Source organism: Aspergillus lucknowensis (assembly GCF_044049455.1).
Source record: "Aspergillus lucknowensis strain CBS 449.75 chromosome Unknown BJX67scaffold_28, whole genome shotgun sequence".
In the NCBI taxonomy this organism is placed as follows: domain Eukaryota; kingdom Fungi; phylum Ascomycota; class Eurotiomycetes; order Eurotiales; family Aspergillaceae; genus Aspergillus; species Aspergillus lucknowensis.
The window spans coordinates 100,106-113,892 of NW_027263572.1; the positions used below are offsets into that span (position 1 = coordinate 100,106).

Here is a 13,787-nt window from a genome sequence, read left to right on the forward strand (position 1 = left end):
ATTCCCCAGCGATCAATCACTCCACAGAATCCACTCGCAATGATCGACTGGGACGGTAAGATCCCATGTCCTTCCCAATCCCAACCCCAGCATGCTAATCATTCCTCTCAGACTTTTTCTCCAACCTGTCGCTACCACCAGACCAGATCGACGGAGTTGTCGCCTTTGTTCCGGACGGCGGCCTAACCCTGGGCGCATGGGGTGAAGAGCTTCTGTTAACGAAATCCCGGCCCAAGCATAATAGTACCGCGATCAAGCAAAGCAGCGAAACTCCGCGACTAATATTGTCTTCATAAACTTCCTATAGATCGATCCCGAGGCAAAGACTCAGATCAGTTGCCTATTCAGCGAAGGCACGTTTGAGGTCGTCCAGATAACCGGCGCCGTTTACGGGATCCAGGGTTCGACTGATGCAGACCAATTGTATGCAGAGGGTGTACGTGTCTCGATAACTCTTCCACATGTTATTCTAATCGCAGCGACTGACGTTTGGCTGCTATAGAGCCAAGGGCTAAGCGGGATTGTCATCAACAATACCGGTGAAGGGATCATCGTTGCGCCTCACCCGCCAGGGGTGTCCAGGGATGACGTAGAATCTCTCGTTGAGACTCTGGTTTTCCAGACGAAAAATGGCTAAGGGCAAGGGGTGCGATGTCTGGAAGGATCTTCCCAAGGTACCTCAGGATATGCGGAGAATCATAGATCTCCGAGAATGAAGACGACCTTTACACCTGCTTTTCTGCTTTCAACGCCGCGTCTAGACTAAGAGGATAAATGATAAGCTGCCTCGCGGCATTATCAAAAACACTGACAAGACGTGAGCGCTCAATTAATGCTAGGCTATGTAATGCAGATAATTACAACTTGGACTTCATGTCTCGCACTTGACTTCCTGGACATGGTTGCGCGTGGACATATCGTAGCTGGCCACGTAGGATCGTAACCTTTGTCATCAAGCGTATTCACCCATCCCGGACGCAGGCCGCATCTCCTGCCAGAAACCCGGCCTCTGTATACAAGTCTTCTAGTCAAGTCTCGAGTCGACAAGAGGATTCCTCAAGACCAAGCAGATATACAGCGCCAACAGCTTACTCGCCCCCGTCACAGCAAACATCACAACAACCCAGACAAACAGCTCCAGCGGCGTAATCGCCATGATAGAAGTATACACCAGCGTGCCAGCAATGTAGTAGACAGCCCACGCAAACTGCACCGGCCACGCCTCGTCGGCCCCCTGCACCGCCGACGCCCTGCCGCCACTCCCACCAAGCTCCTTCTCCTTTCCCCGGCGGCGAACCACGAAAATAACATGCACAGCAGCCGGGAGAACACCGAGGACGCACCACGTCAGTCCGAAAATCGGGTACACACACCCCAACGCGCTGCGCTTCGAGTACACCTCTATCAGGGCCAGCGCGCCAAACGAGACAACCAGCGCAAGGGTGCTTAGAATAATAGCGACGAGTCCCGAGCGCAGCGCAAATGTCGCTAACCAGCTACTCTGGATCCAGCTCATCCACCGCTCCACATCGTCCTTCTTCCAGTCGCCCGGGTCCGACGTGATTCGGGGCTCGAGCCCCAGCGCGCGCACAATGACCTCGGCGAGGGCGGGGAGGGGCGCGGGGACAAGAACGATGCGTCGCTCGGGCCATGCGATGTCTCGCAGAACGAGCGGGAGGAGGCCCATGACGAGGGCTGTCGCGGCGAACTGCTGCTTGCGTGCTTCGTCGGCCGGGGTGAGGGTGCAGATTGCGCCGGTCCAGCAGTCGGCGGGGGCGCCGTAGTCGAAGCTGAACCACGGTTTGAAGGGGGAGTAAATGAACTCGACGCCGTCGGGGCACTGTTGTTCGGTCATGGTGGATGGGGCGAGAAAGGGCTCTCAGGAGTAACGTTGTTTGTCTCTGGCACTGGGGGGGGGGGTCGACGCCTGTGGGCAATTTCCGGGTGATTTATACGGCGGCCCCAGCGGCCCCGTCCGCGGAGCTGGCCTGGACGGAGTTAGGCCGAAGTGCTTCTTCAGCGCAGGGACCAGCGGGCGAAGTTGCGGCCCCTAGCGGAGCCTTTAATGAAGCTTCTTCAGGACAGCCAACCGTTCGCGCAGCCCTGGGCTCAATCGTGTGGGGGCTTCTGCGGCTGAGCTGTGCACAGCCCAGCGATGAGATTCACGATTGGCTCTTTCGAGGGAAGTCTTCAAAGAATACGAGGCCCAAGGCTGAACTACGCCGTTTCTGGCGTCCTGCAGGAGTTGGCGGCAGCTCACCTGGGGGCCAGAACTGTGCTTGCAGAAAACAGGTCACCTTCCACGCTGTCTTTGAGTCATGTCGTCTGAAGAACTTCAGGGTCTAAAATTAATCTTCAGTGATGATTCAAGCTCAATCTTGATTCGCGGCGGTCGAGCCGCCGTCGAGCAACTCCTCCCTCAGCACCCTCTCCATTTCCTCCAAATAAAGCCCTATCTGAGATGGCCCCTCGAACATCTCGTCAACGCTGTGAACATACCGCAACCAATCACGAAACGTGTAAAAGTGCAGCGCACTCATCCCAATAACCACTTCCACCGTGAAGCTAAAATCAAGAACACTCACAGCACCCCCGAACGACCGCTGAACGTGGTTCTCCACAACCCCAAGATTGCTCACCAACGCAGATGTGCCAATCAGGTTAGCCTGGAATTCCGTCTGCAAGAACTGCGCCATCGCCCTTGTGAACGAGCCGACGACTTTCAGGAGTTCGCGGTCCTCGCTGAACCCCATCCGGTACGACCGCTTCAGTCCGTCCGCAAGGTCGGAGAACGAGGTCGGTAAATCAGCCCTAAATGGCAGAGGCACGAAGTATACCCCGACGGCGGAGCGATCCGTATTATAAGGGTCGGGGAAGTATGGTCGGAGATCATACTCGTTCATCGTGGTGTGCCGCGACTGGTTGGTTTTGGGGTGCACATGGCGGGTGAGCGTGATGATGTACGCTGCGTGCAGGGCGGAAGTAACGCTAATCCCGCGCTTTTTGCAGGCGTCGATGAGGGATTTGGTTATCTCGCGCGAGAACTTTGAGTTCCCTGAACTGGCACCGCAGCGTGGGAGGGGCGGTGCCGGCGCTGGACGCGAGGCCGACGGCGGGGAGGCCGCTGAGGTAGCTTCCGAGGAGTGATGCGGCCTTCTCTAACAACTCTGGCCGCGGAGACCCGCTGAACCCGAGTAATTCCTCGATGATCGGTGGAGTCGCGCATATTCGTCTCCAAATTGGGGATCCGTTGCGGGTGATGCCAGGGCACTGAGGTACCGGTGCCAAAACCTCATCGTCCCAATACCATCGATCGGTACGTGCGAAGAACGAAGCACGAGCTCCGATGAGGCAGGAAAGTAGTACAGCGTCGGTTGGCTGATGGGTGGTGCGATGCGAGAAAGTCCCTCCGCGTCTGGGGCGATGATACAATGAGAGTGGAGGAGAGGTATTCCGCCAGTGAGTTCTCATCTGGGATTTCATACACCAGCTTCGAGCCCTCGACCGTCATTGCAAGTGCAGGCTGCACATAGCGCAGGGAGGCGCTTCCAGGCACGTCTCAGGGAATTCTCGATATTCGGGATGGTTACCTAGAGCCTCAGGCTTGAGACAATTCCGTTTTGCGTCCCGTCATCACCATAGGCTTCCCCGGCACGAGACGGCACAGATAAAAGTTCCTCGAAACCGTTGAAAGGCCGTTCCCAGCGGGTCTCTGTTACCTGTGTCCATCCGGGCGCCATGTCTGCGGTTGTGCGGAGGGCGAGGGTAAGACTGGGGAATCACGTTTTGAAGCCTTGAGAACTGGGTATACGACTGCAAACAAATATAAATATCCCGTTGGCAGCCCGCCTTAGCCGTGGCGACTGGCGAGCAACCAACACGAGGAGACCTATTAAGAATACGATGCGCTTGCAAACCGAGAGATGCCATGTCCGAGGGCACCAATCGCCGGACCGCCGTTTGTGGCTAAGACAGAATATCTCAAAGAATGTCGGAGAGTGTGCGAAGGCGGAAATTGGAATTGTCGGCCAGTGAATACCGACCCGTTCAGCACTGGAGTCATTCCTCCGGCAGGCAACGAGTCGTGTATCCCCATGAATCCGTAGTCCAACCATGGATGCCACCAGATGGTCCCGCATTTGGTGTTTCGAGTCTGTTGCGTAACCCTAACACCCTTTGTCACCACCGAGGTCGACGACAATGAGAGATACAAAGACCTACAACAAAGACTCGACTTGCTATTTAAGTACGTCTTCTGAGCCTTGCACGAGGCACATTCTTTCTTCTGTCAAAGAGCTGGCCTCGCTATATGTCTTGTCACTCAAACCACAACCATCCCACCACGCTGTCGTGATTCCACTCATTTACAATGCTTCTTAGTCTAATTGCCGTACTCAGCACCGCCGGTCTGGCCACGGCCCACGGCTACATCTCTAAAATCAACGTCGCGGGCGAAGAGTACGACGGCTACATAGTCGACACCTACGCCCACGAACCCGATTCGGGCTTGACTCCGACTCGGCAGACAACATTCGTTACGGCAACCTCTCCGAAGGTCTCTTTGAGAGATTCTCGAACCGGAGACTCCGACGACGACCTGACGGAAATCACCCTGGTGACACTGAGTGGTTATAGTCCAACCAACACAGATCCCCTTGAGGTTGTTCCAGTGACTCCGGGTGTCTCTACCACGTCCAAGTCGACTTCGGATCCAGATCTCACTGAAATCACCCCTGTGACGCCGGGTGTGTCGATGTCTATCACTACAGGTTCGGATCCGGATCATACTGAAATCACTCCTGTCACTCCGGATGCCTCTACGACTGTCACTGGTGCATTGGATACAGATCTCACTGAGATTACTCCAGTTACTCCGAGTACTTCTACGACTGCCACGTCTAGTTTGGATCCTGATTTGACTGAAGTTACCCCTGTTACCCCGGGTACGACTCATACTACTATTGTGAGTCAAACAGCTTGCACCCTGAGTCATACAATATCGACAACGACGACGACGACGACGACTCGAAGGGAGACTCCGTCACCGATTGAAATGATCATTAATGTCGTTGAGTACGTTTGCACGGTTAAGAAATAGTTCCTGAATAGCTGGTGGTCCCAATTGTTATGAATGTGCTGAATAGCGAGGGCCATACTGGCCCCTGAAAACTCAGAATCTTAGTATCATATTTCGGACCGCTTTCCTGTTTACGTATTTGGGTTTTGTATAATTTCTGGCCTCCATATACCTGAACAGCCATCCCGATGTCCTGATGGACATTGCCCATATACACAGATATACATTGGCAATCACACCACCACTCCTCCAGTTCCGAACTTCCTATTCCTATCCCAATGAACTTTGCGTTGACAAGCTTCCCTCAGCGAGTGGACAACATGCGCGGCATGCGTCGAACAGAGATGGCTTGCGTTGAGTGTCAGCGGCAGAAACTCAAGGTAAGTCTCTCATCTGATCTCTCTGTGTGAAGGGAGAAAACCGAGCTGCTCTCGGTTCCGGAGCCGGCGCCTGGAGTGTTCTCACAGACCGGCACAAGATAGTGGTCGAAAGCCACGAATAGGAGGGTACGTCTGTGTTGCCAATATTCGCGCGTCTTGTGGCCGACCGCAACAGACGGCAGAACACACTGTTGAAGAGAAGAGAGACTCTCGAGAGGAGCCTGCGGACAGTGACTAAGTCACGTCTTCAGTATGAAAGGGGAACTCCCGTACGAGACACTGGATCCGCGGGAGTCAATGGCTCTTGTGAGAGCGGCCGTGGTGATGAGGAAGTGCCAGTGGATGTGCTTTCAACTGGAGCGTTGACGAAAACTTCTCGCAGTGAAGTCGGCTCTTGTGGGAGGTCTCCTCTCTCGGTCTTCCATGCTCCGACGCTAAATCGGATTGAATCTACATTGCACTCCAAACAGTCCTCCTCATTGTTGAAGATGAACAGAATCACCAGCGCTCGATATCAAGACACAACCCGTGCGCTGCAGGGGACAGGTGAGCTGCCCGATGCATTTCGACAGATATTGGTTCGAATAGTTGGAGCGAACTGGGAGAAAGTCCAGCAATTTTGCAGGATTGTATCCGTGACAGATTGTGGGCGAGTTCGCTGCGTGCGGCCATTGGTTGACCAAGGCTCATCAGTTTGCGATGGTCGAAGCTGTCATGGCTGTGACGAGGCTGAAGTTTCTGGTGGAACATCCTTTTATTTTTCTTTTGCTTGATTGATTGATTTATTTTTATTTTTTGCTTTTGAAGGAAGCGACTAGATGCCCCATCCGAGTTTATCTGCGAATAAGAATGCCGTTCCAAAGGCACCAAAGGCTGACAAGCTGTCCTCGCTTCGATTGCCAGCTTGCTTCCAGATGGTCGTTCATTGACTTTTCGCCGTCCGGGATGATTGCCCATTGTGTCAATGCACACAAACACGTTTCCCTTTTGAGAGCAATGGAACCGGGTGGTGCACTGTTTCCTGCACACGGGGATAGAAATCATCCTCGTCGAACCCTCGGCCAGAGGGACAACTCCTCACTGCTAAAAGCCACTCATCCATCATGGAGATTCTTCGGGCGGATTTCCCTTTTGAGCGGACATGCAGAATGGAGGAGGACGCAACAGCAAGGCTGGTGGGAGGTCAATGAAAAATTGATTTGACCAAGACCTGCGCCTGCAGACGGTCACGGCACCGGACGAACCAGGAGGGGCCAATCATCCCAATCTTTCCCTGCGCCCAAGCAGACAGGGGAGCCCTGGAGCACAGCCACTCACGTCGAAAACTTGTCTTCCATGTCTCCACCATTTGTCCCCGGCCTCCATCGGGTTCGCGCCCCCCACGAGCCTGAGGAAGCTGGAATCCTTGGGGCCGGACGGCGCCATAAAAGGGAACAAGCCTAGGAAAACAAATCGCGTGGCCGGCCCCCAAATTCTCTTGCTGAGCTCATATTTCTCACCTCTCCCCCTGATTGTTCCCACAGCTTCCCGTGTTGACTCTCGCACTTCACAGACTCGACAAGATGCCGGATTGCTACAACACCTTGGGGAATCAAGACTCGAGTCTTTTCCCGTGCTCAGATGACGGCAGTCCTTCACAATGCTGCTCCATCGGGGATTTATGCGCCGACAACGGGCTATGCGTTGCCAACAGTACCCGGGCTGAAGACACATTTACCCCCTATTTCATCAATGGTTGCACAGAACAGGATTGGATCGATGGAGGCGTTGATATTTGTCCAAACCAGTGCATAGCGGGTATGTTAGGATCAATGACGGAATTGGTGCCTCACCACAAGACATGCTAATTCTTGGGGCCCTTCTAGGTGGAGGGGTTGGTGTCAAACCTTGCGATCGAGGAACCTTCTGCTGTTACGGATTCCAAGGCTGCTCCTGCTCCAACCAAACACAAGTTTTCACTCTCGGCGAGGTCAGCGTCATCGCCACGATTACCGGCATCCCGACCTCGACTACCACATCCACCACACCCACCACAACCACCACATCTACCAGCACTACCCTCACCGATAGCACCCCGAGCACAACACCAATCCGTACCGGCGACCACAGCGCCGACAGCGGCTCCTCTGACAACAGCCAACTCGGTGTAGGCCTCGGTGTAGGCCTGGGGGTTGGTATCCCGCTAGTGGCCGGAATCATTGTCGGAGTATTTTTCCTCCTGCGGAGACGACGCAGGGCCGCGGGGCTCCCCATGGCGCCAGCTGGATACCGGGGCCCCGTGGGTGAAGTACCGAGTGATGCTCGCTACCCTCCCCCAGGCTCAGACAGTATATACCAACAAATACCAGGTGGGGGAGCAGCGCATTTCAAATCACACGGGTACACCGAACAACATATAACACCCGAATTACCTACCTCGGAACGGCGAGAACCCCAAGAACTTCAATGACCTGGCAGAACCAACCGGTGTTTATCCACAAAATTTCTACGGGCTACGGTAATGGTCAGAGGAAGAATATGTGGCGTATGGGATGTATAAAGATACATAATATGATTTTGGCGAAATACCATAGCATTTAATGTCAGCGAATATCTTGATAGTATTCTTGCAACCGGCTAGTCAGCCATAATAATCGGAAGTTCCTCTCACGGGCCCTGAAGCCGTCTCTAAGGATGGATAAATTTTTCTTCTATCGAAATGCTTTGCTTCAGGTTTCCTCCCCAAGTAGAATCGCATTTGACCACGCTACTTATTCTCGCTCTCCCCCGGTCTCGTCCTCCGGATATAAGAAATGCTCCACACGATACGTTTTGTATGTCACCCTCGGTGTCGTACTCGCTGGCTGATAGCTGGGCAACTGATCAAGATACCTAGAGTCGCACAGGTTCCAAAGTTTCTCTTTGTATGGGTCGGGCTCGGAGACCCTGCCCTAACTGGACCAAATTTAACAACCGTTCGCTGGTCTGGCTTAATTATCCTAAATTCCCAGATTGGTGAGGTATTCTGCGGCAGTGACTGGTATTGACTTCACCAGAGCGTTTGCCAACCCCAACTCCCATGAATAAGCATGCAGCACGAGTATGTCGCTAGATGGTAAAACGGTTTTCAAACTACATGATTCAAAGACGCGGTCTCTCCAGCAGGTCATGAATTCAGCCACTTCAGGCCCGGTCGAGCAATCACGGCTCGTACGATATCAAGGACATTATTTACCCAATTCTCCAAGAACCACCGTTCACCTACAAGCTCGAAGAGGCCGGCAAACTCCCCCAGGATGACCAGTGCAGCCGTGTGTCGGCCGTGCAACAGCGCGAGAAAATCCGACGACACTGTTGCCGCCCACTTCATGAGACACAGACTGTCAAGGCGAGGTTCTACGCCGGGGTGCGCATTACTCGCAGCCATCTGCACCCCATTGCTGTGCACAATCTCCAAGTCGTCAATGGCTTTGCGGCAGACGGCTCTCTCACTGCTCTTCTCGGCAGCAATCAGGTCATTCAGACAGTCTGTCCTTAACAACTCGTATCTTGATCTCGCAGGAGCCGGCAAGCACGGGATGTCACTGTGTATATGCTTGTACACGGACACGACGACGCCGTAGGGCCCGGTCCGGAAACGATCCCGGTACGGGCTGTCATGCAATATCGGCAATACCCCGCGGAGAACGGTGAACAGGGCCAAGATATCTCTGAACCCGTCCTCGGTCGCAACCGGTTGGTCCTTTTCTCTCGGTAGCGCGTTGTCCGAGAGGGCTGCGAGAGTTAAGAATGCGATTATCTGAGCCATGGCCAAGGCCGGGCCCATTTGATCTAAGTTTACGTCTTGCAAGACACGTCGATATTGGGAGATGGCGTGTGCTTGGTGATGTTGGCAGAACCAAGCGTACTTGGGACGCTGGGCGGCGGGTCGGAGGCTAGCGAGGTGCAGGGATGAGATGGCGAGCATGCCGTGGAGCAGGAATGGATGCAATGTTGCGTCCTCGACTACCACGGTCCGCCAGAGGGTGAGGACATCCACCCTGGGAACCAGGGTTTGCACGGTGGAAGACGTGAAGTGGCTCATGAGGAATAGATCCATGCCCCATGTCTCTGATGCAGGGTAATTTGTAAGATTGGTAGGGAGGTTGATAAGGCGCAATGGCACGGGCGGATCAGGTCTTGGGGCAAACTTGTGGTTCAAGGTCAGACGTCGCCACCTGGTGTCATAACCTGTAGCGGCGGAGTACTTACCGGCGACCTTTCGAGACTGCATGCTTCATGTCTCTTGACGCAGTGCTGACAGGGGGCTGCCTCGTTGCACTGACCAGCGTAATGAAGTCAGTATGAGCCTGTATTACACGTGGGCCACCCTCCAGCCCATCCTCCTGCCACGCACCTTAACTCGGCGTTGCTTACAACGACTGCAGCCGTGACGGGACTTGGAGTGAGCAGCCCTGGACGGCATCTCTGTTAGGAGATGCGGTAAACCTGATAGGCCACTTTGGAGAGCAAGCGTGTATGATAAGTTGAGGATGTGAAAACTGTGGCGGTGTTGAGAATGACCTTGACTTTAATACCGAAGGGAAATCGTACACCTTACCTGTGTAGGAATAGCGTTGGAGACTTTGTCAGCCAAGATGAGACAGGATTGGCCAAGATAATCCAGTGGAACCCAGCAGCGATGCGGAAGATAATCCATGGATGGACTGAATGAAGAAAGAATTGAGATGCCTGGGAGATCGAAATAGTCCTGGCCGCTGGTACTCGGGCTACAACCGTTGACTTACCGGAAATCTACAATAATATCCAAACCCGAGGGAAATACATTCTCGATCCCTTGTCTGATCTGCTCGAGGGCTCCACTGCAGCAAAGATCTGAACGAGAGTCTCGTACACCATGCCTCTCTCGTACTAGCTGTGCACACCCGCCTTTCGTACTCCTTACCCTTTCGGACAAACACCATGAAACTCATATCTTGGAGCCATTATTACCCACCGAGAGCACAAAGAGTATGCCCCTTCCTATTTATAAGCCAATGTTAGCCCCTACAATGAATAGCGTTCGTCGAGAGAAGATCAAAGTCGACTGCTCCTCACGTACTCCAACATGGGCGCCAGCTCTGCTCCATACTACTATGTCCCGTCACTGGAAGCGGCCATCATTTTCGTGGTGCTTTTTATGGCCGCTACAATACTGCACGCGTACCAAATGTGGCAGACAAAAACATGGTTTCTGACGGCCTTTTGCTGCGGCGGATTCTGTAAGTACCTCGATCGTTCCATCTTTTGCATCCATAACACGCTTCCTCTCTAGTCGAAGCCGCCGGGTACATCGTACGAGCAAAATCCGCCACAGAAAGCGGCATCCCAAGATACGAAATCGGTCCATTCGTTGCCCAAAACATGTTACTCCTCGTTGCGCCCGCCCTTTTCGCCGCATCCATATATATGGAACTGGGCCGCATCAGCGAAGCGCTGCGAGCCGACACGTATCTTCTCGTCCGCCGGCAGCGGCTCACCGGAACCTTCGTAACGGGCGACGTGATTGCCTTCTTCTCCCAGCTCGGCGGCTCCGGCCTGATGGCCTCGGACAGCAACAGCGTGCGAAACATCGGGCGCATCATCGCCATCGTGGGGCTCGTCGTCCAGATCGTCTTCTTTTCCTGCTTCATCGTCGCAGGGGTCATGTTCCACCGCCGACTGCGCAAGAAGCCGACGCAGCGGCTCCTCGAGCAACCACAGGCACTTCGGTATGAAAGACACATGCACGCCATTTACGGGACCAGCGTTCTCATCTTCGCGCGATCGATTGTCCGTGTCGTGGAGTTTGTGCAGGGGCTGGAGGGGTATATCGCCACGCACCAGATATTCATCTTCGTCTTTGATGCTGTGCCGATGTTTGTGGTCATGCTTATTCTCAATTGGATACACCCGAGCGAGATCAGGAGTCTGGTAAATGGGGGGAAGATGGCCAAATGGGTACGGCTCATTGAATGTGCCCCTGTGAGCAGCTGAAGACGATGCCAGCCGTCTGTCCTTTACGAGTTGGCTAGCGGTTGTCTGGAAGGGCGAGTACTAAGGGCTCGCACACCCTACTCTTGAAGTGATCCCTATACAGGCGATGTGAGTTGTTTTCGCTCGAGTATACAGCAGCACGGCGGGTAACTCAGCCTCCCGGACGGTATATTCTATGATGCTGTTATAGCTTGGGGGAGTCCGATGTGGTGGACCATTCCATTTACATGCATGGCTGGGTGCTTGGTTGGTAGAGACTGGAGCTAGATGTGCAAGTTGTTATATATAATTATTCACCTTTTCTAATATCAGTGTTTCTCGGGCAGAACCCTTGGATTGGTTTATCACGACACTTTCTGAATAAGGTCAACTTGAACCACCTTCCTAAATACCCTTCAAAGGTCTCAGTTCTAATCCGAACTTTGGCCTCGGCCTTCCCCATCACCGTCCGAACCTGTTCCGAACGGCGGCGCCTAACGATCATCGCACCAGAGAGAACAACTCCCCAGCCATCCCCTTATATTTAGTGAAGGAAAGTAAAGCAGATTTCTTTCCCTTGAGAAACCATCTCGCATATGGGCATTCGACACCGTAGCATCCGTAGTTTCAGTCCACTATGGGTATCCCGGGTCTGGTTGTTGGCTAATAGCCCACCCAACAAGGTATCCTAACGATCCTCGTAGCAAGGAACTATCACGGCCATATTTCTTATCCACGACTGTGATGTATGTGATCCATCATACCAAAAAAGCCTCTAACGATAGACAATTTACATCAAATCTACCGATAACGGCCAAAATATGCAACCACAAAGGCAGCCCAGAGTCACCGCCCCCTAAAAGAACCAGCCGTCCAGTTCGGAGAACACGAGTTGGGCTGTAAGATCCTGAATTGCGACACCGGGGTGATAAGGATCCCACCAGAGGCAGGACGTCCCATCAGAATTGGAGCAAGTTGCATTAGGAGCCCCGTAAGCCGTTGGATCGTTGATCGCCGTAACGAAAGCCGAGTATGTGTGTACCAACTTTGCCGTGGCATCAATGTTGGACGATCGAAAGCTGGAGAGATACGCCGCGAGCTGTCTATTGTATTTTTCAACTGCAGCAGCCTCCAGAGCAGCGTCCTCACTGCCCTTCCCAATCACAGTCGGTGTCATCTGGATGGCTGTAGTGATAAAGTCAACATTCAACAATTCAGGGGAATTTGTAAAAAAGGTGTGGGGATTTGCTCACGAGGGACAGTTAATAGAATAAAATTTCTGATTCCAGAATCGTACAGGATCTGTAACTGGCCGAAATAACTGTTCATAACGTCTGTGAGGACATTGTCTAGATCGGTTCGCCCATAGGAGCCCCCAACATCATTGACTCCCATCCAAATACCGGCGAGGGCATTGGAACTGTTCCAGGGTGCCGAAGATGGTTTGGAAGCAATGCTGTTGCTGAACAAGTTCACCTGGTCAATGAAGCTGAGAACCGAGGGGCTCCAAGGGGCAACAACGCTGGCATTTGTGGTCGCACCACCATAAGCAAAGTTGAAGGACAAGGTGAGCGAGGTATTGTATTGAGAAGTCAAGAAGCCGATCCAATTCAATCCTCCACTTGTTGTCCACCCCGGAAGCTCTGGGTTTCCCAGAGGGTTAGACGCCGAAGGGTAGCTGCCACTCAGGTTGAAGCCGGTTTGGGAGTACGAGTCACCGCTGGCAAATGTGAGCATTCTGTTAATAAATATTTTCCGGGTTAAAGAAAAGAATTACTCACAATGAGATAAAATACTTGGTTTCCGCAGAGAGAGCACTGGACGCGGAAGTTGCTACGGCTCCGGCCGATAAACCTAGGAAGAGGAGGAGGAGGCCAGAGAATACAGATTTCTGCGCCATTTCGAAAGAGCCACTCTGACAAAATAAAATAAAATAAAATAAAAAACTTGGAGAGTAAAGATTCAGAGAAAGATCTGGAGAAAAAGATTTTTGTTTTGAGGTGATCAGAACTATAGCATGACTCGGGGCGGAGGGTCAGCATTTAACCAAGAGCACGGTGAAGGAAATAGAGTAAGGCAATACAAGGATAAACAGAAGTAGAAAATTATCCAATGCATGCAAACAATCAGCTGTGTCTTCCCCGCGCTCCTTGGCCATGCTTAGTTAGGGCCTGTTGATTCTGGTGGATCTCCGTTCGCCCGATCATTTAGTTGCACAAGGATGCAGCCGCAGAAAGACAGCAGAGGCCCCTTGTTTCATGGCGTACCAAAATATACCAAAGCGTGTCCTAACCTCGGTTTGGGGCGGAAATTTGCTAGAATAAGCAATTGGGCAAAAAACAAGGACTGGTTTCTGC

The 13,787-nt window shown here is 52.9% G+C and overlaps 8 protein-coding genes across 8 annotated transcripts; 3 read left to right on the top strand and 5 right to left on the bottom strand.

Annotated features, from left to right (window-relative positions):
- Positions 1 to 750: 750 nt before the first annotated feature.
- On the bottom strand, positions 751 to 2,023 carry BJX67DRAFT_149242 (uncharacterized protein). Its single transcript, XM_071024766.1, has one exon. It carries the CDS (start codon positions 1,853 to 1,855, stop codon positions 1,025 to 1,027), a length of 831 nt encoding a protein of 276 aa, XP_070884907.1. The 5' UTR covers positions 1,856 to 2,023; the 3' UTR covers positions 751 to 1,024.
- A 349-nt stretch (positions 2,024 to 2,372) lies between these two features.
- BJX67DRAFT_382314 (uncharacterized protein) lies at positions 2,373 to 3,511 on the bottom strand (the record flags this gene model as incomplete). The annotated part of the gene is made up of 3 exons (XM_071033220.1): positions 2,373 to 2,988; positions 3,068 to 3,378; positions 3,431 to 3,511. 3 exons carry the CDS (start codon positions 3,509 to 3,511, stop codon positions 2,373 to 2,375), a joined length of 1,008 nt encoding a protein of 335 aa, XP_070884908.1.
- Positions 3,512 to 4,254: 743 nt separating this feature from the next.
- Positions 4,255 to 5,186, top strand: BJX67DRAFT_149254 (uncharacterized protein). Its single transcript, XM_071024768.1, has one exon. The coding sequence runs from the start codon at positions 4,370 to 4,372 to the stop codon at positions 5,096 to 5,098; it is 729 nt and encodes a 242-aa protein (XP_070884909.1). The 5' UTR covers positions 4,255 to 4,369; the 3' UTR covers positions 5,099 to 5,186.
- A 509-nt stretch (positions 5,187 to 5,695) lies between these two features.
- Positions 5,696 to 6,769, bottom strand: BJX67DRAFT_149248 (uncharacterized protein). Its single transcript, XM_071024767.1, has one exon. It carries the CDS (start codon positions 6,499 to 6,501, stop codon positions 5,956 to 5,958), a length of 546 nt encoding a protein of 181 aa, XP_070884910.1. The 5' UTR covers positions 6,502 to 6,769; the 3' UTR covers positions 5,696 to 5,955.
- Positions 6,770 to 6,799: 30 nt separating this feature from the next.
- On the top strand, positions 6,800 to 8,110 carry BJX67DRAFT_356802 (uncharacterized protein). The gene is made up of 2 exons (XM_071029432.1): positions 6,800 to 7,254; positions 7,323 to 8,110. Exons 1-2 carry the CDS (start codon positions 7,020 to 7,022, stop codon positions 7,904 to 7,906), a joined length of 819 nt encoding a protein of 272 aa, XP_070884911.1. The 5' UTR covers positions 6,800 to 7,019; the 3' UTR covers positions 7,907 to 8,110.
- Positions 8,111 to 8,117: 7 nt separating this feature from the next.
- Positions 8,118 to 9,961, bottom strand: BJX67DRAFT_356805 (Zn(II)2Cys6 transcription factor). The gene is made up of 3 exons (XM_071029433.1): positions 9,833 to 9,961; positions 9,688 to 9,756; positions 8,118 to 9,625 (listed from the first exon to the last, which is right to left on the bottom strand). The coding sequence occupies exons 1-3, from the start codon at positions 9,899 to 9,901 to the stop codon at positions 8,603 to 8,605; spliced, it is 1,161 nt and encodes a 386-aa protein (XP_070884912.1). The 5' UTR covers positions 9,902 to 9,961; the 3' UTR covers positions 8,118 to 8,602.
- A 582-nt stretch (positions 9,962 to 10,543) lies between these two features.
- On the top strand, positions 10,544 to 11,451 carry BJX67DRAFT_382318 (RTA1 domain-containing protein; the record flags this gene model as incomplete). The annotated part of the gene is made up of 2 exons (XM_071033221.1): positions 10,544 to 10,697; positions 10,751 to 11,451. The coding sequence occupies 2 exons, from the start codon at positions 10,544 to 10,546 to the stop codon at positions 11,449 to 11,451; spliced, it is 855 nt and encodes a 284-aa protein (XP_070884913.1).
- An 835-nt stretch (positions 11,452 to 12,286) lies between these two features.
- BJX67DRAFT_372844 (SGNH/GDSL hydrolase family protein) lies at positions 12,287 to 13,330 on the bottom strand (the record flags this gene model as incomplete). Its single annotated transcript, XM_071031306.1, has 3 exons — positions 12,287 to 12,615; positions 12,684 to 13,150; positions 13,212 to 13,330. 3 exons carry the CDS (start codon positions 13,328 to 13,330, stop codon positions 12,287 to 12,289), a joined length of 915 nt encoding a protein of 304 aa, XP_070884914.1.
- Between the last annotated feature and the right edge of the window lie 457 nt (positions 13,331 to 13,787).